This window comes from Canis lupus, chromosome 9, assembly GCF_011100685.1.
Source record: "Canis lupus familiaris isolate Mischka breed German Shepherd chromosome 9, alternate assembly UU_Cfam_GSD_1.0, whole genome shotgun sequence".
Taxonomy (NCBI): domain Eukaryota; kingdom Metazoa; phylum Chordata; class Mammalia; order Carnivora; family Canidae; genus Canis; species Canis lupus.
Window position 1 is genome coordinate 17,773,900 of NC_049230.1, and position 23,970 is coordinate 17,797,869.

At 38.3% G+C, this 23,970-nt stretch overlaps 1 protein-coding gene across 1 annotated transcript in view; it reads left to right on the forward strand.

Moving 5' to 3' along the window:
* The window catches only part of EFCAB13 (EF-hand calcium binding domain 13), a 127,174-nt gene that overhangs the window by 70,405 nt on the left and 32,799 nt on the right, over nt 1-23,970 (forward strand). The window contains 3 exon segments of the mRNA XM_038546015.1: nt 281-424; nt 12,627-12,752; nt 14,873-14,944. Coding sequence (XP_038401943.1) covers nt 281-424; nt 12,627-12,752; nt 14,873-14,944 — 342 coding nt within the window.

Here is a 23,970-nt window from a genome sequence, read left to right on the forward strand (position 1 = left end):
TTTCATGTAAAATTCTTTTATGCTGGGGTGCCTGGTGGCTTAGTTGGTTGGGCATCTGCGTTTGGCTTCAGTCATGATCCTGGGCTGCTCAAGGGGGATCCTGCTGCTTCTCCTCCCTTTGCCCCTCCCAATTCGGGTTGTCTCTTATGAGCATGCACTCTCTGTCTCTCAAATAAAATCTTAAAAAAAACATTTTATGCAGCCTAAGCTTATTAAGTGAAAGTGAATAATCTTATTTCTGCTGTTGAAACATTAGTCTTTGCTCTTTTTTTTTTTTCAGCTACACAGCTACTCTTAGCTATCACCCAAATTCTCCAGAATGATCTAATTGATGTCTCTGAACTCAAGGCATTATTGATGAACAATGACTTTTGTGCAGCTAATGTTTCACTTAATGAAATATTAAGCAATGTACCTGAACGTGGTTAGTAGTTTAAATGCATTTATATTATAAAGGCCATCATCTGTCTACCAGTGGGGGTGGGAGATGTATGGATGGGATACACAGCAAATGGAAGGCAGCCTGTGGCAGTGACAGGGGGATGACTGGGGAATACCAGTGCTGCTCTGGTGTGCCAAGCCTGAGCCATATGAAACCAAACAGAGGCATAAGTCAGGGCCTAGTTTATCCCTGGAGGTGGTGGTGCTTGGGAGATGAGGTTACTTTGCAAACTGACTGGCATGGACAGTATTCGATCAGAATGCATGGAGTACAACAGAGTCTTTGAGGTCCTTTGCTGGGTGTTAACCCTTTGGAAGGTAAACTATGCTGATATCCAGGAATACCAGAGGATGTTACACATGGTCTTGGCTCAGGGAAGCAGATATTGATAAATGTACAAAATAATTTAATTATTTTAATGACTAGTATTGTTGAATATTATCTTTGCTGCATTTTCAAAACAGTTGGGAAGTAGTCTTTATTTTTCTATCCTCTGTAAGTGACTTTTTCTTCCTCAGATGTTAAGTAGAACTCTCACAGGTGAAGCCTTATGGGCCTAGAGTTTTATTTATGGGAAAGTTCTGGATTATTGATTTAATTTCTTAAATTGTATGGGATTACAAAAAAATACTATATTTTCTTATTAATTTTAGCAGGCTGTGTTTTTATAGGAATTTGTCCATTTCATATGAATTTTCAAATTTATTGGATAAAGTTGTCATTGACATCTACTTTTTAATCTTTTTTGGTATCTCCCTGATCTGCAATAATATCTTCATTTCCATTCTCAATATTAGTGATTTGGAGGTATTTTTTTTCACTCAGTCTCCATAGAATTTTTCTTTTCCTTTTTGCAAAATTGAGATATAATGGACATATAACATTGTGTAACTTTAAGGGTTATAATGCGTTGATACATATATATTGCAGTATGATTATCACCATAGTGTTAGCTAACACCTCTATCACATCACATAATTATAATTTATTTTTTCTAGTAAGAACATTTAAAGTCTAGTCTCTTAGCAACTTTTAAGTATATAATATCATATTAGGTTGGCATAGCATCACATTTCCAGAACTTACTCGTCTTCTAACTGCAAATTTGTACCTTTTAACATCTTCACAACTCACCACACCTCCTAAGTTGCTAGAAACTACCAACTACCAATGGTCACTACCATTTCTATGAGATTGGCTTTTTTAGATTTCACAAATTAGTGATAAATACAGTATTTGTCCTTGTCTGGTTTATTTCCTTTAAGCAAGCATAATGCCCTCAAGATCCATATATATATATATATGCTACATCTGTTTATTCACTTTTTGATGGGCATTTAGGTTGTTTCCATATCTTGGCTTTTGAGAATAATGATGCAAAATACATGGGAGTGTAGATAATTGTTAAATATCCTGTTTTCATTTCCTTTAATATATACCCATTAGGGGGATTGATGGATCATACGGTAGTTCTATTTTTAATTTTGGGGCAAACCTCCAACTGTTGTCCATAGTGGCTACATCAATTTCCATTGCCACCAACAGTGTACAAGGAATCCCTTTCTCTATATCCATGCAAACCTTTATCTCTTGTCTTCTTGATGATAGCCACTCTAATAGGTGTGAATGATATCTCATTGTGGTTTTGATTTGCATTTCCCTGATGATTAGTGATGTTGAACACCTTTTCATGTCCTGTTGGCCATTTGAATGTCTTCTTTGGAAAAATGTCTATACAGTTACTCTGCCCATTTTTTCCATTTTTTCCCCATCATTTTGTTTGTTATTGAGCTGTGTGAATTACATATTCTGGATATTAACCCTTTATCAGATATATGGTTGCAAATATTTTCTCTCATTCTGTAGGTTGCCTGTTCATTTTGCTGATTGTTTCTTTTGCTGTACAAAAGCTTTTAAGTTGGAGCTTACTTAAGGCCTACTTGTTGATTTTTGCTTTTGTTGTTTGTGCTTTTGGTGTCACATCCAAAAAAATCATTACCAAGACCATTGTCTGAAAGCTGCTTCCTTATGTTTTCTTCTAGGATTTTTACAATATCAGATCTTACATTTAAGTCTTTAACTCATTTCGAGGTAACTTTTGTGTAAGATGGAGGCCTAATTTCATTTTTCTGGATATAATTATCCAGTTTCCCAACCATTTATTGAAGAGACTGTCCTTTCTCCATTGGATGTTCTTGGATCCCTTGTCAAATATTAGCTGAATACATATGGAGATTTATTTCTGGACTCTGGACATTTTTGTTCTTTTTCACTGCCTCATAGCCCATGAACATTTAATACCACAGATAAATATTTGCTGATGTACTGTGGCCACAAACCATAGTAACAGCTAAGATTTTTTCTCTTTCTCTAAGAACTAGTTTTCCTCCTTGAAAGCCTAATTGCCCTCCATGAGAATGTATGTCTTTTTAAAAAAAAATTTATTTTTTTTTAAATTTATGATAGAGTGAAAGAGAGAGAGACAGGCAGAGGGAGAAGCAGGTTCCACGCCAAGAGCCCGACGCGGAACTCGATCCCGGGACTCCAGGATTGTGCCCTGGGCCAAAGGCAGGTGCGAAACTGCTGAGCCACCCAGGGATCCCCTGTATGTCTTAAGTATCTAGAACTTTAATTTCTGATTATACTGCTAAATCCTGTTTTCTAGTATTTTACTTAGACTTTAACACATTTGTAAGGAGTATTGGTCTATAGCCTCTTACCCTACCCACAATGTGTTTTTTTTTGTTTGTTTTTGTTTTTTGTACTTTTGGGGCAAGTAGAAGCTACTAAAAGGTTTTATTTTTTTATTTATTTTATTTTTTAATTATAAATTTATTTTTTATTGGTGTTCAATTTGCCAACATATAGAATAACACCCAGTGCTCATCCCGTCAAGTGCCCACCTCAGTGCCCGTCACCCAGTCACCCCCACCCCCGCCCACCTCCCCTTCCACCACCCCTAGTTCATTTCTCAGACTTACGAGTCTTTCATGTTCTGTCTCCTGAAGGGTTTTATTCAGAGGCATAACTAGATTTTTTTTTAAAGACAAAGACCTCTCTTGCTGCACTGTGGAAAATAAATGTAGAGAAATGAGACTAATGACATAGATTTTTAATAATGTTGTAAAAACGTAGGTGTTAACTAGCCTTGTGATACATTCAAGAAGTATCTGGAAATAACTGAATGGAAATTGATAATCATATGCATGCAGAAGATTAAATTTTCTTATTTTTTTATTATTTTTTAATTTATTTTTTATTGGTGTTCAATTTACCAACATACAGAATAACCCCCAGTGCCCGTCACCCATTCACTCCCACCCCCCGCCCTCCTCCCCTTCTACCACCCCTAGTTCGTTTCCCAGAGTTAAGAGTCTTTAAAAAAAAAAAAAAAAGAGTCTTTATGTTCTGTCTCCCTTTCTGATATTTCCCACACATTTCTTCTCCCTTCCCTTTTATTCCCTTTAACAATTATTTATATTCCCCAAATGAATGAGAACATATAATGTTTGTCTTTCTCCGATTGACTTACTTCACTCAGCATAATACCCTCCAGTTCCATCCATGTTGAAGCAAATGGTGGGTATTTGTCATTTCTAATGGCTGAGTAATATTCCATTGTATACATAAACTACATCATCTTTATCATTCATCTTTCGATGGACACCGAGGCTCCTTCCACAGTTTGGCTATTGTGGACATTGCTGCTATAAACATCGGGGTGCGGGTGTCCCGGCGTTTAATTGCATCTGTATCTTTGGGGTAAATCCCCAACAGTGCAATTGCTGGGTCCTAGGGCAGGTCTATTTTTAACTCTTTGAGGAACCTCCACACAGTTTTCCAGAGTGGCTGCACCAGTTCACATTCCCACCAACAGTGTAAGAGGGTTCCCTTTTCTCCGCATCCTCTCCAACATTTGTTGTTTCCTGTCTTGTTAATATTCCCCATTCTCACTGGAGTGAGGTGGTATCTCATTGTGGTTTTGATTGTATTTCCCTGACGGCAAGTGATGCAGAGCATTTTCTCATGTGCATGTTGGCCATGTCTATGTCTTCCTCTGTGAGATTTCTGTTCATGTCTTTTGCCCATTTCATGATTGGATTGTTTGCTTCTTTGGTGTTGAGTTTAATAAGTTCTTTATAGATCTTGGAAACTAGCCCTTTATCTGATATGTCATTTGCAAATATCTTCTCCCATTCTGTAGGTTGTCTTTGAGTTTTGTTGACTGTATCCTTTGCTGTGCAAAAGCTTCTTATCTTGATGAAGTCCCAATAGTTCATTTTTGCTTTTGTTTCTTTTGCCTTCGTGGATGTATCTTGCAAGAAGTTACTATGGCCGAGTTCAAAAAGGGTGTTGCCTGTGTTCTCCTCTAGGATTTTGAAGGAATCTTGTCTCACATTTAGATCTTTCATCCATTTTGAGTTTATCTTTGTGTTTGGTGCAAGAGAGTGGTCTAGATTCATTCTTCTGCATGTGAATGTCCAATTTTCCCAGCACCATTTATTGAAGAGACTGTCTTTCTTCCAATGGATAGTCTTTCCTCCTTTATCGAATATTAGTTGGCCATAAAGTTGAGGGTCCGCTTCTGGGTTCTCTATTCTGTTCCATTGATCTATATGTCTGTTTTTGTGCCAGTACCACACTGTCTTGATGACCACAGCTTTGTAGTACAACCTGAAATCTGGCATTGTGATTCCCCCAGATATGGTTTTCTTTTTTAAAATTCCCCTGGCTATTTGGGGTCTTTTCTGATTCTACACAAATCCTAAAATAATTTGTTCTAACTCTCTGAAGAAAGTCCATGGTATTTTGATAGAGATTGCATTAAACGTGTATATTGCCCTGGGTAACATTGACATTTTCACAATATTAATTCTGCCATCCATGAGCATGGAATATTTTTCCATCTCTTTGTGTCTTCCTCAATTTCTTTCAGAAGTGTTCTATAGTTTTGAGGGTATAGATCCTTTACCTCTTTGGTTAGGTTTATTCCCAGGTATCTTATGCTTTGGGGTGCAATTGTAAATGGGATTGACTCCTTAATTTCTCTTTCTTCAGTCTCATTGTTAGTGTATAGAAATGCTGCTGACTTCTGGGCATTGATTTTGTATCCTGCCATGCTGCCAAATTGCTGTATGAGTTCTAGCAATCTTGGGGTGGAGGCTTTTGGGTTTTCTATGTAGAGTATCATGTCATCAGCGAAGAGGGAGAGTTTGACTTCTTTGCCAATTTGAATGCCTTTAATGTCTTTTTGTTGTCTGATTGCTGAGGCTAGGACTTCCAGTACTATGTTGAATAGCAGTAGTGAGAGTGGACATCCCTGTCTCGTTCCTGATCTTAAGGGAAAGGCTCCCAGTGCTTCCCCATTGAGAATGATATTTGCTGTGGGCTTTTCATAGATGGCTTTTAAGATGTTGAGGAATGTTCCCTCTATCCCTACACTCTGAAGAGTTTTGATCAGAAATGGATGCTGTATTTTGTCAAATGCTTTCTCTGCATCTAATGAGAGGATCGTATGGTTCTTGGTTTTTCTCTTGCTGATATGATGAATCACATTGATTGTTTTACGGGTGTTGAACCAGCCTTGTGTCCCGGGGATAAATCCTACTTGGTCATGGTGAATAATTTTCTTAATGTACTGTTGGATCCTATTGGCCAGTATCTTGTTGAGAATTTTTGCATCCATGTTCATCAGGGATATTGGTCTGTAATTCTCCTCTTTGGTGGGGTCTTTGTCTGGTTTTGGAATTAAGGTGATGCTGGCCTCATAGAACGAATTTGGAAGTACTCCATCTCTTTCTATCTTTCCAAAGAGCTTTAGGAGAATAGGTATGCTTTCTTCTTTAAACGTGTGATAGAATTCCCCTGGGAAGCCATCTGGCTCTGGACTTTTGTGTCTTGGGAGGTTTTTGATGACTGCTTCAATTTTCTCCCTGGTTATTGGCCTGTTCAGGTTTTCTATTTCTTCCTGTTCCAGTTTTGGTAGTTTGTGGCTTTCCAGGAATGCGTCCATTTCTTCTAGATTGCCTAATTTATTGGCGTATAGCTGTTCATAATATGTTTTTAAAATCGTTTGAATTTCCTTGGTGTTGGTAGTGGTCTCTCCTTTCTCATTCATGATTTTATTAATTTGAGTCTTCTGTCTCTTCTTTTTAATAAGGCTGGCTAATGGTTTATCTATGTTATTAATTCTTTCAAAGAACCAACTCCTGGTTCTGTTGATCTGTTCCACAGTTCTTCTGGTCTCGATTTCATTGTGTTCTGCTCGAATCTTTATTAACTCTCTTCTTCTCCTGGGTGTACGATCTATTTGCTGTTTTTTCTCTAGCTCCTTTTTAAATTTTTTTTTTTAATTTATGATAGTCACAGAGAGAGAGAGAGAGAAGGCAGAGACACAGGCAGAGGGAGAAGCAGGCTCCATGCACCGGGAACCAGACGTGGGACTCGATCCCGGGTCTCCAGGATCGCGCCCTGGGCCAAAGGCAGGCGCCAAACCGCTGCGCCACCCAGGGATCCCTTCTCTAGCTCCTTTATGTGTAAGGTTAGCTTTTGTATTTGAGTTCTTTCCAGTTTTTGAATGGATGCTTGTATTGCGATGTATTTCCCCCTTAGGACTGCTTTTGCTGCATCCCAAAGATTTTGAATGGTTGTATCTTCATTCTCATTAGTTTCCATGAATCTTTTTAATTCTTCTCTAATTTCCTGGTTGCCCTTTCATCTTTTAGCAGGATGGTCCTTCACCTCCACGTGTTTGAGGTCCTTCCAAACTTCTTATTGTGATTTAGTTCTAATTTCAAGGCATTATGGTCTGAGAATATGCAGGGGACGATCCCAATCTTTTGGTATCGGTTCAGACCCGATTTGTGACCCAATATGTGGTCTATTCTGGAGAAAGTTCCATGTACACTTGAGAAGAATGTGTATTCAGTTGAGTTTGGATGTAAAGTTCTGTAGATATCTGTGAAATCCATCTGGTCCAGTGTATCATTTAAAGCTCTCGTTTCTTTGGAGATGTTGTGCTTAGAAGACCTATCGAGTATAGAAAGAGCTAGATTGAAGTCACCAAGTATAAGTGTATTATTATCTAAGTATTTCTTCACTTTGGTTATTAATTGATTTAAATATTTGGCAGCTCCCACATTCGGGGCATATATATTGAGGATTGTTAAGTCCTCTTGTTGGATAGATCCTTTAAGTATGATATAGTGTCCCTCTTCATCTCTCACTACAGTCTTTGGGGTAAATTTTAGTTTATCTGATATAAGGATGGCTACCCCTGCTTTCTTTTGAGGACCATTCGAATGGTTAAATAGTTCTCCAACCTTTTATTTTCAGGCTGTAGGTGTCCTTCTGTCTAAAATGAGTCTCTTGTAGACAGCAAATAGATGGGTCCTGCTTTTTTATCCAGTCTGAAACCCTGCGCCTTTTGATGGGGTCTTTAAGCCCGTTCACATTCAGAGTTAATATTGAGAGATATGAGTTTAGTGTCATCATGATATCTATTCAGTCCTTGTTTTTGTGGATTGTTCCATTGAACTTCTTAAAGGGGAATTTTAAGAGTCTCCCTTAAAATTTCTTGCAGAGCTGGTTTGGAGGTCACATATTCTTTCAGTTCCTGCCTGTCTTGGAAGCTCTTTATCTCTCCTTCCATTTTGAATGAGATCCTTGCTGGATAAAGTATTCTTGGTTGCATGTTCTTCTCATTTAGGACCCTGAATATATCCTGCCAGCTCTTTCTGGCCTGCCAGGTCTCTGTGGAGAGGTCTGCTGTTACCCTAATACTCCTCCCCATAAAAGTCAGGGATTTCTTGTCTCTTGCTGCTTTAAGGATCTTCTCTTTATCTTTAGAATTTGCAAGCTTCACTATTAAATGTCGAGGTGTTGAACGGTTTTTATTGATTTTAGGGGGGGATCTCTCTATTTCCTGGATCTGAATGCCTGTTTCCCTTCCCAGATTAGGAAAGTTTTCAGCTAGGATTTGTTCAATTACAAATTCTGGCCATCTGTCCCTTTCGGCCACCTCGGGAACCCCAATTAAATGTAGGTTTTTCTTCCTCAGGCTGTCGTTTATTTCCCTTAATTTATCTTCATGGTCTTTTAATTGTTTGTCTCTTTTTTCCTCAGTTTCCCTCTTTGCCATCAACTTGTCTTCTATGTCACTCACTCGTTCTTCCACCTCGTTAACTCTCGTCGTTAGGACTCTTAGTTTGGATTGCATCTCATTCAATTGATTTTTAATTTCTGCCTGATTAGCTCTAAATTCTGCAGTCATGAAGTCTCTTGAGTCCTTTATGCCTTTTTCTAGAGCCACCAGTAGCTATATAATAGTGCTTCTGAATTGGCTTTCTGACATTGAATTGTAATCCAGATTTTGTAACTCTGTGGGAGAGAGGACTGTTTCTGATTCTTTCTTTTGAGGTGAGATTTTCCTTCTAGTCATTTTGCTCAGTGTAGAGTGGCCAAAAGCGAGTTATTGGGAAAAGGAGAAAAAGAGAGGAGAGAAAGAAGGAAAGAAAAGAGAAAAAAAAAAGGAAGAAGAAAAGAAAAAGAGAAAGAAAAAGAAAGAAAGGAAAAAAAGGGTGGGGGAAGGAAACAAATAAAAAAGCAAACAAACAAAAAACAAAACAAAACAACAACAACAACAACAAAAACCACAGGGGAGTATCTTCTGATTTTGTATACTTTAAGTCCCTTGACTTCCCCTGGAACTTATCCGTCTAGCTGGTCTTCTGGGGGAGGGGCCTGTTGTGCTGATTTTCAGGTGTTAGCACTTGGGGGAGCTGCTCTGCCCCCTGCCTGGTGCAGGGCTCAGTGAGGCCCCAGGAGGAACAACTGCAGTGGCAGCAGCCAGCTCTGAGCCCTGGAGTCAGCCCTCGCAGTAACTACAGAGCTCTTGGTCTGCAGGGCCTGGAGGCTCCTGGGCAGGTCCTCTGATCTGCTCAGCTCGGGTCAGGAGCGTCCTTGCTGTCCTGGGCCCTCCCGGCCTCTGCCTGTCCCGTGGGGAGGCCGGATCCTGGGCTGTGTCCCGGCGCCCTGTGCTCCGGGGCCTGCGCTGTTGGATTCGCGCTCCGGCCGGGCAGCCCCATCTGCGGAGCTGCCGCCGGAGCCCCTCCGAGCTGCTCCTGGGTCCAGCCGTGCGCGCTGCAGCCCTTCAGGGAGCTCGGCGCACTCTCCCGGGGCGCAGTTCCTCTGTTACTGTCCCAGGGAGCCTGAGGGCGTCCCCGCCCTCCTGGGGTCCTTCTCCAACTCCCTGTGAGCCCCTTTCCGCCAGGGAAGATTGGTGCAGCTCCTGCTTCTCCAGACGGAGCTCTCCTGTCCTGGGGACACTCGCCCCGGCCTTAGCCCAGCTCCTCGCAGGGCCCATCCCCCTTGGATGCCTTTTGTTTCTTTATTTCTTTTTCCCATCTTCCTACCTTGATAGAAGCGCGAACTCTTCTCAGTGTAGCACTCCAGCTGTTCTCTCTTTAAATCTCAGGCCGAATTCATAGATTTTCAGGATGATTTGAAGGTTTTCTAGGTAATTTGGTGGGGACAGGTGATTTGGAGACTCTACTCTTCTGCCATCTTGCCCCTCCTCTATCTAATTAGGAAGTTTTATACACTTTTAGAATATAGGAAATTCTAATCTAGTTGTCAAAAAGTAATAGACCACCTACATAAAAATATAACTCATAAATAAAATATTTAAAGATACACAGTAAAAATCTCTCTCCTATCTGGCCTCTCCCTTCAGTTCCTATTCTTTTTCTCCAGTAACTATAATAAGTAACTAGTTTCTTATATAGGTAGTATTTAGTCCATTCAAGAAAATATGAATATATTTGTGTATATATATATATATATGTATATATACTTATTCTCCCTCTACCCACTTTTTGCATAAGTGGAAGTATAATGTGTACATTGTTCTATATCCTTGATTTTTTAATATAACAATATATTTTGTATATTTGTTCATATCAGAATATAAAGAGCTTTCTCATTCCTTTTTGTAGTTGTATGGAGAATTTGTGAATTTTCATTCTGATGGAGATAGTTACGTTTAACTTATTGGGATCAGTGATTCATCCAACTTGAATATTTGTCTTTTCAATTATGGCACCCAGAAATGTTTTGTGGCATCACCTGATAGATATCTTCCATGAAATATCTAACTTTTGAGTATAATTTTGAAAAACTCTAACTCCCTTTAGAAATGAGTTAATAGCCTAATGTTTTATGAACTTACCAAAACTCTTCAACTCTTATTTTCAATATAAAAAGTATCTTAGTGACAAAAGTGCATAGTTTTATTTCATAGTCTCTAAAGATATATTTTGTTTGGTTTAGTTTCAAATAATGTCATAATAGTTGGTTGCCAATAATAATACATTTGTATAGTATTTGATGTTGTACTAAGTAAGCACTTTCACATAATTTATGTCCTATCAACTATTCTTTATGACTCTCCTGTTAAGTAGGAGTCTTAGAAAGAATGAGAAAAATGAAGTTCAAATAAATTGTGCCTTACCTAGAACCCCACAACAAGCAAATATTGTACTCCACGTGCAGATATATTTTTTATGTATTATAGCTTAACAGTTTAGCTTACAAATTAATTTTATATTATAATTTACAGATTAAAATCATGACCAGCACACATACATTGAACACAAAAAATGCATGAGGTAGGCTGTGAGAATCTTAAAATTTAGATGAAAAACTAGGCCATTTATATAAAAACTAATATTCTATAAGATCAAATTAGTGATGCATATTTATTATTTTAGGAGTTCAGATGAAGATTAGATTCCTATGAAACAAAATGGAGGAAGTCTTTGAAGGAAGGGTAACATCTTGGTAGGTAGAGGGGAATCAAGAAAACACTAAGACCTAGAGATTAGAAGGGAAGAAAAGAATGGGGACATGAGAAAGATTTGAAAGACGAGGAATGAGTGATAGTTGGTAGGTCTACATTGAAGGGAGTATCAAATGTTAGCTCAAATAGGTCTTAATATATTCTTTGGGTAAGAGAGTGTCAGGTGCTGAGCTGTCTCTAAAAATTGACTTTAACAGTGTATTGGATTAAGGAGCCACTAGAAGTGGGAAGACAATTTATTCAGTCCATTCTTTTAACAAACAAGGGGCACTGTGCTGGTAAGCAAGATAGGTAAATACTGATCTCTGACCCCAGAGAACTCATTGAAGAAAGATTAACAGATAAATAACTACAAATTGTGCTAAATGTTAAGGAGAAAATGTGCGAGGAGGAGGTACAACATTAAGGTGTAGTAGCTTAATTTAAATAGGATAGTCAGGGAAGCATGTTCTGAGATGTGACTAAACTAGTTTTAGGCTAAAACTACAGGATGAGAAGGATTCCACTACTTGAAGAGTTGAGAGAAGAGTTTTCCAGATTGAAGGAAGAAGCTGTGAATGGTCCTAGGGTTGGAAGTAACATATATGTTATTATCTATATTAGGCCACTAGTGTTATTAAATAAGAAGACTGACATATGGGGGAAGGCACAAAAGTCTTATATTAACCTCAGTTTCCAATTATTTTAAAAAATAACCGTTCTGTTAACAAATTTATTAGCTATTACCCTATATACCAAGGTTCTCAACTCTAAGTGAAAGAGAGTCAGTATAAGACAAATTAAGTTTAATAAAGAAATGGGGAAAAGGCAGATTAAGGTGTTAGTGACTGGGAGCAGCAGAGAGATCACTGGACACATACAGAAAGGACATAGGAAACATGAGAAGTAAAGATAGATGGATAGAAGGAGACACATATCAAGGTTTAACTTCTATGAGTCTGCTTTATAACTGATCTGTTTTATATGTATGAAATGAGAATTAGATACATATGAACCTTGAGAGAGTATTTAAGGTGAGTGCTATATCATCTTTTAAAATTGCTAGAGGGATCCCTGGGTGGCGCAGCGGTTTGGCGCCTGCCTTTGGCCCGGGGCGCGATCCTGGAGACCCGGGATCGAATCCCACGTCAGGCTCCCGGTGCATGGAGCCTGCTTCTCCCTCTGCCTGTGTCTCTGCCTCTCTCTCTCTCTCTGTGTGACTATCATAAAAAAAAATTAAAATTGCTAGATATCTATACTAATATTTTGAATTATGACTTAAACTAATTATTTAGCATTTGTATCTAAACTGAAAATATTTTCTGATAGAGGTTAATGAACTTGCAGATGCCTTAAACAAAGTCACCAATGAGAAAGTTGATGTTGATGATGTAAAATCTATGCTGAAAGGCCTGGGAATATATTTCCCAAAGGAAGAATTACAGGAGGTGCTTACATCCATTCCTCTTGATAGTAAGTATTCCTTTTCTGAGTCATTTATTACATACCAAACTTGTATTTACTTTCACTAATAAATCCACAGAGCTGATCAATTAGGAATCAAATGTAATGAATTCAGTAACATTAGGTATTTTCTATTAGGCTTGGATGAGAATTTGTTTGGGGTTATTCTCATATTGAATTATCCTAGGGAAGTTTTGTATTCCTCTTTTTCCCATTCTTTGCCTCTTGAGGCTTGAATTATATGTTCTTATTGGACAGGAGCTATGAAACTCTCTCATGTCTATGAAGCACATGGCCAGGCCTTGGTGTGGTGATAGCACACTACCAGTTTTGTTTCCCCATGGTGCTAAAAGGGGTACACTGGTATTTTTGGAATCTTGCCAATGAGATATTTAGCAGGATGATGTTAAAATGGGGTTTTATCATAAGAAGATTAACTATTAAAACTTATAGGAAAATACTGAAGCATACAGGCTTCTTCCATATTATGTAATAGGTATTCCCATTACTCTACTATCTTACCCATGAAACATTGAATGTACTCTGGTTTTGATGTGAAGTTAACTGACTTCTCCAAATGTGAGATATCTATGATATCTGTGGAACTTCTGGGTCTCCTTGAAGTTTAGGCTAAATGAACCTTGGTTAGTAAATTTACAACTGTTTTGGATCCCCTGGGTCTCCTTGGAGTCACCCATGTTCTTGAGATTAATTTCCTCTAAGTTTTAGGCTGAATTTAGGTAGCTACAAAAATTAAATTATTGCCAGAGCCAAGATGTTTAGGATGTAACAAAAATGTTATGTTTTCCAATTGACAAAATATTTTGTCCTTAAACTTTGGTTTTTTAAATGGGCCTATAAAACTTTCCTAGATATGTGGTTTATAAACAAATCTCTTGCAGGGTTAATATTAATGATATGATAGGGTTTATCATAGTACAACATTTAGAATTTCTTTCTTACTTGAACAATTCATGCATGATGCTTTCTGAAATCAATGTTACCTTTCTTTGGTATTGATATAGCAGTGCCAGTCTTTCCAATATTTGGGGGACATTTTTGTGTATATATGTTGGATACATCCAAGTATCCAATGAATAAAAAAATTAAGAATAGCAACATCAAACAATGGCTTGTTATCTATTTTTTGGCAAGAGAATTACTTGTATGATTAGTTATCATAGCTTTGATGGAATTCCCAGCCTCAGATATGCCAGAGATGAAGATAAGCAAATGTCCTGAGATTTCTTTTTATGTAATCATTCTTCAGTCTTTAATTAAATATTTGCAATGATTTGTGTAGCCTAGTGGCTACATTCTGCCTATAAAATCAGATAGCCTAGACTTTTGGCTTCATGTTTAGTAACTGTATGCTTAGACTGACTAGACTCTCTAAGGCTGGGTTTCCTCATCTGTTAAAAAGGGGAAATATTAGTAACAACCTCACAGAATTTTTGTGGTATTAAATGAAATGGTATATATAGAGCACTTACCATAGTGCCCAGGAAGCTCAGACTGAATGCTTAATAAGTGGTAGAAGTAGCAGTAGTACTACAACTAGTAGTTATTATTATTACTATTATTATCCAGGACCCATTATTGATATTTGAGTGGCTTTTTTAAAAAAAAACTTTGTACGTTGTACGAAGGCCCCCTGAAAGCTCTGGCTGCCATTAGAAAAAATGTGGTCACTCCTGATGATCTAGGCTCCATCCTGAAAAATATAGGAGTTCCATTACCTCAAGATGCACTTCAAAGATCAGTGCAGAATGTGGCTCTCACGGGTGAGTAATATTTCTAGATATCCTTTATCTTAGCTGACATGCATCTGTTTGAACTTTTCAAGAATCCTTAAGAGGTCTATCTGCTTCATGGATTATCCAAGCCTCTTTTCTACCTACTACCCAGTTGAATCCTACTCATTTTCAGTAGCATCATACAAAGGAAGATCTATAGGAGATTAGTGTATGTGTCTGAAAGATATGCATGAGTCTGTCTTTCTGATTAAATATGTATGTCTATATTTCAAGGCCAAATCTATAAACTGTTTTTCAGTATGGCAATTATGCTATGGTTGCCCATCTCTGATCATATTCCCTGTTCATTGACATGCATTTTTTTTCTTTCAGAGGATGGAAAAGTAAATTTAGAAGAATTTATTGGCAATTTAATCAATTCAGGATCTTCACCTCTACCTGAAAGTAAGAATTTTCAGTTGAATATAGATAATAAGCGGGTTGTGGATCTCTTGGGAAAATCCCAGCTAGGGTTTTGAGGTGTTCTTTTAAAAAAAAATTTTTTTTTATTGGAGTTCAGTTTGCCAACATATAACACCCCATGCTCATCCTGCCAAGTGCCCCCCTCAGTGTCCCCCTCAGTGCCAATCACCCCACCCACCTCCCTTTCTTGAGGTGTTCTTAAACTGATTTAACACTGGCTTAGTTTTCTAATGTCTTTATTCTATACATGTCAAATGTGTAGGACAACTAAGAGAACATACTCTTTAGAGAGTACTAGTTACCTCTTTTGCCTAGTCTGAGACCAGAATCTTGACTGCAGTTATCTTTTCAGTAAGGGCCTTATGAAGAAAAGAATATTATTAGTTAAAATGACTAAAACAGCACTTGGCATTAGGTTGTTTACAAGTTACTCTTCTTTAACTTAAGTGTAATTGCATGAGACATTTTAACATGATAATTAGTGGTTCCTGGTACTGATTTATAATAATTCTTTATCAAGAAACTAGTGAAAACCTTTGTTACTATTAGGAGAATTTTTGTTCAGGTTTGTTATTTTTCTTTTATTTGAATATTGTTTTCTTTGGCTATTTCTTTGTATTAGCTCTGTGGGTTTTTAAAAAATTTCTCTTTATACACTAATTCAAAGTTTAAATTTAGCACAATGTTTGTCAGTTATAACGTTAAGAACAGGGGATCCCTGGGTGGCACAGCGGTTTGGCGCCTGCCTTTGGACCAGGGCGCGATCCTGGAGACCCGGGATCGAATCCCAGGTCAGGCTCCTGGTGCATGGAGCCTGCTTCTCCCTCTGCCTATGTCTCTGCCTCTCTCTCTCTCTCTCTCTCTCTGTGTGACTATCATAAATTAAAAAAAAAAAAAAAAAAAGACTTGCTCTCTTTTGGGATCCCTGGGTGGCGCAGCGGTTTGGCGCCTGCCTTTGGCCCAGGGCGCGATCCTGGAGACCCGGGATCGAATCCCACATCGGGCTCCCGGTGCATGGAGCCTGCTTCTCCCTCTGCCTGTGTCTCTGCCTCTCTCTCACTCTGTAACTATCATAAATAAAAAAATAAAAAATTAAAAAAAAAAAAAAAAAAAAAAAAAAAAAAAAAAAGAACCCTTTCCCTCTTTTGGTTTGCCTGGTGTTTCCATAATCTTAGGCCTCTGAGTTCCCTGGTAGGCTGCCCTTTCTTGCCCCTCTGGTGCTGAAAAAGGAAGGAACGATTTATAGTTTGCACATTTAAGTGAGAAGAAGACTTCTGACACCAAGCCAAAATTATACACACATTCAAATCACTTTATACTGTCCATTTTTAAGCATGCTTATTGGTTGCAGAAGCTCAAGGTTTACTTCTTCAACCATCTCCACCTACTTTTGGATAGGCACACACGTGTAGCTTTGACAAGCCAAAAATATTTATGAAGAGATGTTTTGTAGAAATGCCTTTTTTGAGGCAACTTTCTAATATATCTCAGCTGTTTTTGAGAACTGGTGCCAAAAACAGCCATAACAAAAGTGTCACTGTATCTCCTGAAAGCATTGCCCATTATGCTATTTAGTGATGAATATGAAAAATGTCTTGAAATTTAATATATAAAAAAACCTTTCTCTCTCCCAAAGACCAGTGTGCTTCTTTGTGTAGACAGTAACCTGAGTTCCCCATTATGCCTTAGCTTCCAAAAAGTTCAGATCTAAATTTAATATTTAATCATTATAACTATTGGCTTTGTTTGTTATTTACTACCTTTTTCTTGTGTGTTTTAAAATTTTTTCTATTTCTATTTTAGTGTATTAATTTGCATTGAATAATTCTTTAAACTATTTTGGGAAGTCATTCTTTATGAAGCAGTGTATCAAAAACTGGTATCCGTGAATGCTGGCCCATGGGATATCTATGAATATGTCATAAAAAAGAGTCCTGTGACTAAATATGAAAAACACTAGAGTATAAAACAAATTTCCCTGCAACCAGACTATTAAGAGACTTTATACATTTAAGAGTTTGATAGAGGGATCCCTGGGTGGCTCAGTAGTTTAGCACCTGCCTTTGGCCCAGGGTCCCACGTCGGGCTCCCTGCATGGAGCCTGCTTATCCCTCTGCCTGTGTCTCTGCCTCTCTCTCTCTCTCTCTCTCTCTCTCTTTTTCTGTGTCTCATGAATAAATAAATAAAATATTAAAAAAAAGAGTTTGATAGAGTTGATATACAGCAGACCCTGAATCTACCAGATCACAGAATTCTTTCATTGTTGTTATTTTGTTTTGATAATTTTAGAAATGATACCCAACAATCCAGAATTACACTAATAGGTATTTACCCAAAGGCTACAAAAGTACTAGTTTGAAGGGGGTACTTGTGCCCCAATGTTTATAGGAGCATTATTAACAATAGCCAAACAATAGAAAGAGCCCAAATGTCCATTGACTGATATATGCATAAAGAAGATGTGGTATATACATATAAAATGGACTATTACTCAGCCATCAAAAAGAATGAAATCTTGCCATTTGCAGTGATATGGATGCAGCTAGAGTGTATTGTGCTAAGCAAAATAAGTCAGTCAGAGAAAGACAAATACCATATGATTTCACTTATATGTAGAAGTTAAGAAACAAACTAGATGAACATAGTGGGAGATTAAGAGGGGGAGGCAAACCATAAAACAGACTCTTCATGATAGAGAACAAACTGAGGGTTGATGGAAAGAGGTGAGTAAAATGGGTAAAATGGGTACTTTTACCCATTTACCATGGGTAAAATGATAATACAGATTAAAAAGGGTACTTGTAATGAGCACTGGGTGTTGTATATAAGTGATGAATCTCTATATTCCATACCTGAAACCAATATTATATGTTAACTAACTAGAATTTAAGTAAAAACTTGAAAAAATTATGGAATATTTCAAACACACAGAAATTATAGGAAATAATAGATTTAACAACATTTAATAGTTTCCTATATTTGCTTTGGACCTTTAACTTTTTGATTTTTAAAGAAATAAAAATATTCTGTTATAGTGGAAGCCCCCATTACTATTCTCAATTCTGTTACCTTTACTTCCTCATTCATTTCCCAAGGCTAACCTCAAGTTGTACAGAACCCTTTGTAGTTCACATACTAGTTTTTCCTGTGTTCTTCAGAAGACAGTTTGGAAGCATGGTTTTGAAGAATAAAATGGAAAAATTGTTTGATGCCAATATGATAAAATTGAATCTATTTATTTGAATTACCCTTGTACTCTGTGGCTCTGTTAAATTTTCTTATTAGCCCTGGTATTTTGGTAGATTCCTTAAGATTTTCATGTAAATAATTATGTAATCTGCAGATAGACATGATTTTACTTCTTTCTTCCCATTCTCTATGCCTTTTATTTCTTTCTCTTGTTCTTGACTTATTTTATTGGCTAGCACCTCCAGTATAATGTTGACTAGAAGTGTTGAGAATGGGCATCTTGCCTTATGATGACAATAAGGGGTGTGAGGAAAGAGTGATGGGGGAACCACAGCTAGGACCAGACAATGTTCCCTAGGCAAGCGGAGCTTGGGAGAGGAGGCCTGACACTGACAGGGAAATGGATGTGAAGGAAACAGCACTGAATGAATCCTTGACAATAGAATTATACAGAAAAGCTGGCTGCTCTTGTACCTGACTCCCTAGTTTGCAGAAGACTGGGAAGAGAGGTTAAGTAGTCCTCACCTGGACTTTATAGATTAGGACGGGTGGTTCAGGCATTCCAAATAGAAATACTGGTGTGTCCGGGTATGGAAATGGTGTTGTAGGGCTCAGAAAAGAAAATGAAGGAGCAGCTTCGGCCAGGTAGGTTACTATAGTTGAGACAAACCAGAGGTTACCATCATTATGATAATATGTCTGCTCCTATCCTCATTTATTTTTAAATCTTCATGCTGGCATTCACTCAATGACCTCCCTTTTCACTTGGCATTTTATCTTGCCTTCTGTACTGGCTGTGGAACCTCCGCTTGACTGTCAGGCACATTGGGACTTTTGGCTTCTGTCTCTAACCTCTTTTCCTTTTACTGGGTCACAGGAGATCTTTTGCTATTTGATCTATTTTGGAGCTGTGGAAAATGTGGTGGCTGTGACACACTCTTCTGCTGAAGATGGCAGTGCTCCCATTTCTTTATTTTTTATTTTTTTTATTGGAGCTCAATTTGACAAAATATACCATAACATCCAGTGTTATGCTCATCCCATCAAGTGCCTCCCTCAGTGCCCATCACCCAGTCACCCCCACCCCCTGCCCACCTCCCTTTCCACCACCCCTTGTTCTTTTCCCAGAGTTAGAGTCTCTCATGTTCTGTCCCCTCACTGATACTTTCCACTCATTTTCTCTCCTTTCCCCTTTATTCCCTTTCACTATTTTTTATATTCCCCAAATGAATGAGACCATATAATGTTTGTCCTTCTCCGATTGACTTATTTCACTCAGCATAATACCCTCCATGTCCATCCATGTCGAGCAAATGGTATTTGTCATCTCTAAAGGCTGAGTAATATTCCATTGTATACATAGACCGCATCTTCTTTATCCATTCATCTTTCGATGGACACCGAGGCTCCTTCCGCAGTTTGGCTATCGTGGACATTGCTGCTATAAAAATTGGGGTGCAGGTGTCCCGGCGTTTCACTGACTCTGTATCTTTGGGGGTAAATCCCCAGCAGTGCAATTGCTGGGTCATAGGGCAGATCTATATTTAACTCTTTGAGGAACCTCCACACAGTTTTCCAGAGTGGCTGTAACAGTTCACATTCCCACCAACAGTGCAAGAGGGTTCCCCTTTCTCCGCATCCTCTCCAACATTTGTTGTTTCCTGCCTTGTTAATTTTCCCCATTCTCACTGGTGTGAGGTGGTATCTCATTGTGGTTTTGATTTGTATTTCCCTGATGGCCAGTGATGCAGAGCATTTTCTCATGTGCTTGTTGGCCATGTCTATGTTTTCCTCTGTAAGATCTCTGTTCATGTCTTTTGCCCATTTCATGATTGGATTGTTGGTTTCTTTGCTGTTGAGTTTAATACGTTCTTTATAGATCTTGGAAACTAGCCCTTTATCTGATACGTCATTGGCAAATATCTTCTCCCATTCTGTAGGTTGTCTTTTAGCTTTGTTGACTGTTTCTTTTGCTGTGCAAAAGCTTCTTATCTTGATGAAGTCCCAATAGTTCATTCTTGCTTTTGTTTCTCTTGTCTTCATGGATGCATCTTACAAGAAGTTCCTGTAGCCAAGTTCAAAAAGGGTGTTGCCTGTGTTCTCCTCTAGGATTTTGATGGATTCTTGTCTCACATTAGGATCTTTCATCCATTCTGAGTTTATCTTTGTGTATGGTGTAAGAGAATGATCTAGTTTCATTCTTCTGCATGTGACTGTCCAATTTTTCCCAGCACCATTTATTGAAGAGACTGTCCTTTTTCCAGTAGATAGTCTTTCCTTCTTTGTCGAATATTAGTTGACCATAAAGTTGAGGGCCCATTTCTGAATTCTCTATTCTGTTCCATTGATCTATGTGTCTGTTTTTGTGCCAGTACCGCACTGTCTTGATGACCACAGCTTTGTAGTACAACCTGAAATCTGGCATTGTGATGCCCCTAGCTCTGGTTTTCTTTTTTAATATTCCCCTGGCTATTCGGGGTCTTTTCTGATTCCACACAAATCTTAAGATGATTTGTTACAACTCTCTGAAGAAAGCCCATGGTATTTTGATAGGGACTGCATTAAATGTGTAAATTGCCCTGGGAAGCACTGACGTTTTCACAATATTAATTCTTCCAATCCATGAGCATGGAATATTTTTCCATCTCTTTGTGTCTTCCTCAGTTTCTTTCAGAAGTGTTCTGTAGTTTTTAGGGTATAGATCCTTCACATCTTTGGTTAGGTTTATTCTCAGGTACCTTATGCATTTGGGTGCAATTGTAAATGGAATTGATTCCTTAATTTCTCTTTCTTCAGTTTCATTGTTAGTGTATAAAATGCCACTGACTTCTGGGCATTGATTTTGTATCCTGCCATGCTGCCAAATTGCTGTATGAGTTCTAGCAATGTTGGGGTGGAGTCCTTGGGTTTTCTATGTAGAGTATCATGTCATCTGCAAAGAGGGAGAGTTTGACTTCTTCTTTGCCAATTTGAATGCCTTTAATGTCTTTTTGTTGCCTGATTGCTGAGGCTAGGACTTTTAGTACTATGTTGAATAGCAGTGGTGAGAGTGAAATCCCTGTCGTGTTCCTGATCTTAGTGGAAAGGCTCCCAGTGCTTCCCCATTGAGAATGATATTTTCTGTGGGCTTTTCGTAGATGGCTTTTAAGATGCTGAGGAATGTTTTCTCTATCCCTAAACTCTGAAGAGTTTGGATCAGGAATGGATGCTGTATTTTGTCAAATGCTTTCTCTGCATCTAATGAGAGGATTATATAGTTCTTGTTTTTTCTCTTGCTGATATGATCAATCACATTGATTGCTTTACGGGTGTTGAACCAGCCTTGCATCACAGGGATAAATCCTACTTGGTCATGGTGAATAATCTTCTTTAAGTATTTTTGGATCCTATTGGCTAGTATCTTGTTGAGAATTTTTGCATCCATGTTCATCAGGGATATTGGTCTGTAATTCTCCTTTTTGGTGGGGTCTTTGTCTGGTTTTGGTATTAAGGTGAAGCTGGCCTCACAGAACAAATTTGGAAGTATTCCATCTCTTTCTATCTATCTGAGCAGCTTTAGTAGAATAGGTATGGTTTCTTCTTTAAACGTTTGATAGAATTCCCCTGGGAAGCCATCTGGCCCTGGACTTTTGTGTCTTGGGAGGTTTTTGATGACTGCTTCAATTTCCTCCCTGGTTATTGGCCTGTTCAGGTTTTCTATTTCTTCCTGTTCCAGTTTTGGTAGTTTGTGGCTTTCCAGGAATGCATTCATTTCTTCTATAGATTGCCTGATTTGTTGGCGTACAGCTGCTCATAATAAGTTTTTAAGATCGTTTGTATTTCCTTGGTATTGGTGGTGATCTCTCCTTTCTCATTCATGATTTTATTAATTTGAGTCTTTTCTCTCCTTTTTAATAAGGCTGGCTAATGGTTTATCTATCTTATTAATTCTTTCAAAGAACCAACTCCTGGTTTTGTTCATCTGTTCCACAGTTCTTCTGGTCTCTATTTCATTGAGTTCTGCTCGAATCTTTATTAACTCTCTTCTTCTGCTGGATGTAGGATCTATTTGCTGTTTTTTCTCCAGCTCCTTTAAGTGCAAGGTTAGCTTTTGTATTTGCATTCTTTCCAGTTTGGGGATGTATGCCTGTATTGCGATGCATTTCCCCCTCAGAACTGCTTTTGCTGTATCCCAAAGATTTTGCCTTTATACTGCGTTTAATAAGCTTATCCCAAGATGTTACATATTCTATGACTTTTTTTTAGGTTTCTTTTTTTTGTATTGGTGTTTAATTTGCCAACATATAGAATAACACCCAGTGCTCATCCCATCAAGTGCCCCCCTCAGTGCCCGTCACCCAGTCACACCCACCCCCACTTACCTCCCTTTCCACCACCCCTTGTTCTTTTCCCAGAATTAGGAGTCTCTCATGTTCTGTGAGAGTACCCCAAAGATTTTGAATGGTTGTATCTTCATTCTCATTAGTTTCCATGAATCTTTTTAATTCTTCCCTAATTTCCTGGTTGACCCTTTCATCTTTTAGCAGAATGGTCCTTAGCCTCCACGTGTTTGAAATCCTTCCAAACTTCTTCTTGTTATTTAGTTTTAATTTCAAAGCATTATGGTCTAAAAATATGCAGGGGATGATCCCAATCTTTTAGTATCGGTTCAGACCCGATTTGTGACCCAGTATGTGGTCTATTCTGGAGAAAGTTCCATGTGCACTTGAGAAGAATGTGTATTCAGCTGCGTTTGGATGTAAAGTTCTGTAATTATCTGTGAAATCCATCTGGTCCAGTGTATCATTTAAAGCTCTTGTTTCTTTGGAGATGTGCTTAGAAGATCTGTCAATTGTAGAAAGTGCTACATTCAAGTCACCAAGTATAAGTGTATTATTATCTAAGTATGTCTTAACTTTGGTTATTGATTGATATACTTGGCAGCTCCCACATTCGGGGCATAAATATTTATGATTGTTAGGTCCTCTTGTTGGATAAATCCTTTAAGTATGATATAGTGTCCCTCTTCATCTCTTACTACAGTCTTTGGGATAAACTTTAGTTTATCTGATATGAGGATGGCTACCCCTGCTTTATTTTGAGGACCATTCGAATGGTAAATGGTCCTCCAACCTTTCATTTTCAGGCTGTGGGTATCCTTCTGTCTAAAATGAGTCTCTTGTAGACAGCAAATAGATGGGTCCTGCTTTTTTATCCAGTCTGAAACCCTGTGCCTTTTGATGGGGTCATTAAGCCCATTCACGTTCAGGGTTACTATTGAAAGATATGAATTTAGTGTCATCATGATACCTATTCAGTCCCTGTTTTTGTGGATTGTTCCCTTGGACCTCCTCTTTCTATTACAGAGTCCCCCCTTAGTATTTCTTGCAGAGCTGGCTTGGTAGTCACATATTCTTTCAGTTTCTGCCTATCTTGGAGCTCTTTATCTCTCCTTCTATTCTGAATGAGAGGCTTGCCGGATAAAGTATTCTTGGCTGCAGGTTCTTCTCATTTAGGACCCTGAATATATCCTGCCAGCCCCTTCTGGCCTGCCAGGTCTCTGTGGAGAGGTCTGCTGTTAATCTAATATTTCTCTCCATAAAATTAGAGATTTCTTGTCTCTTGCTGCTTTAAGGATCTTCTCTTTATCTTTGGAATTTGCAAGTTTCACTATTAAAGATTGAGGTGTTGAGAAGTTTTTATTGATTTTAGGGGGAGATCTCTCTATCTCCTGGATCTGAATGCCTGTTTCCCTTCCCAGGCTAGAAAAATTCTCAGCTATGATTTGTTCAAATACATATTCTTGACTTCTGTCCCTTTTGACACCCTGGGGAACCCCA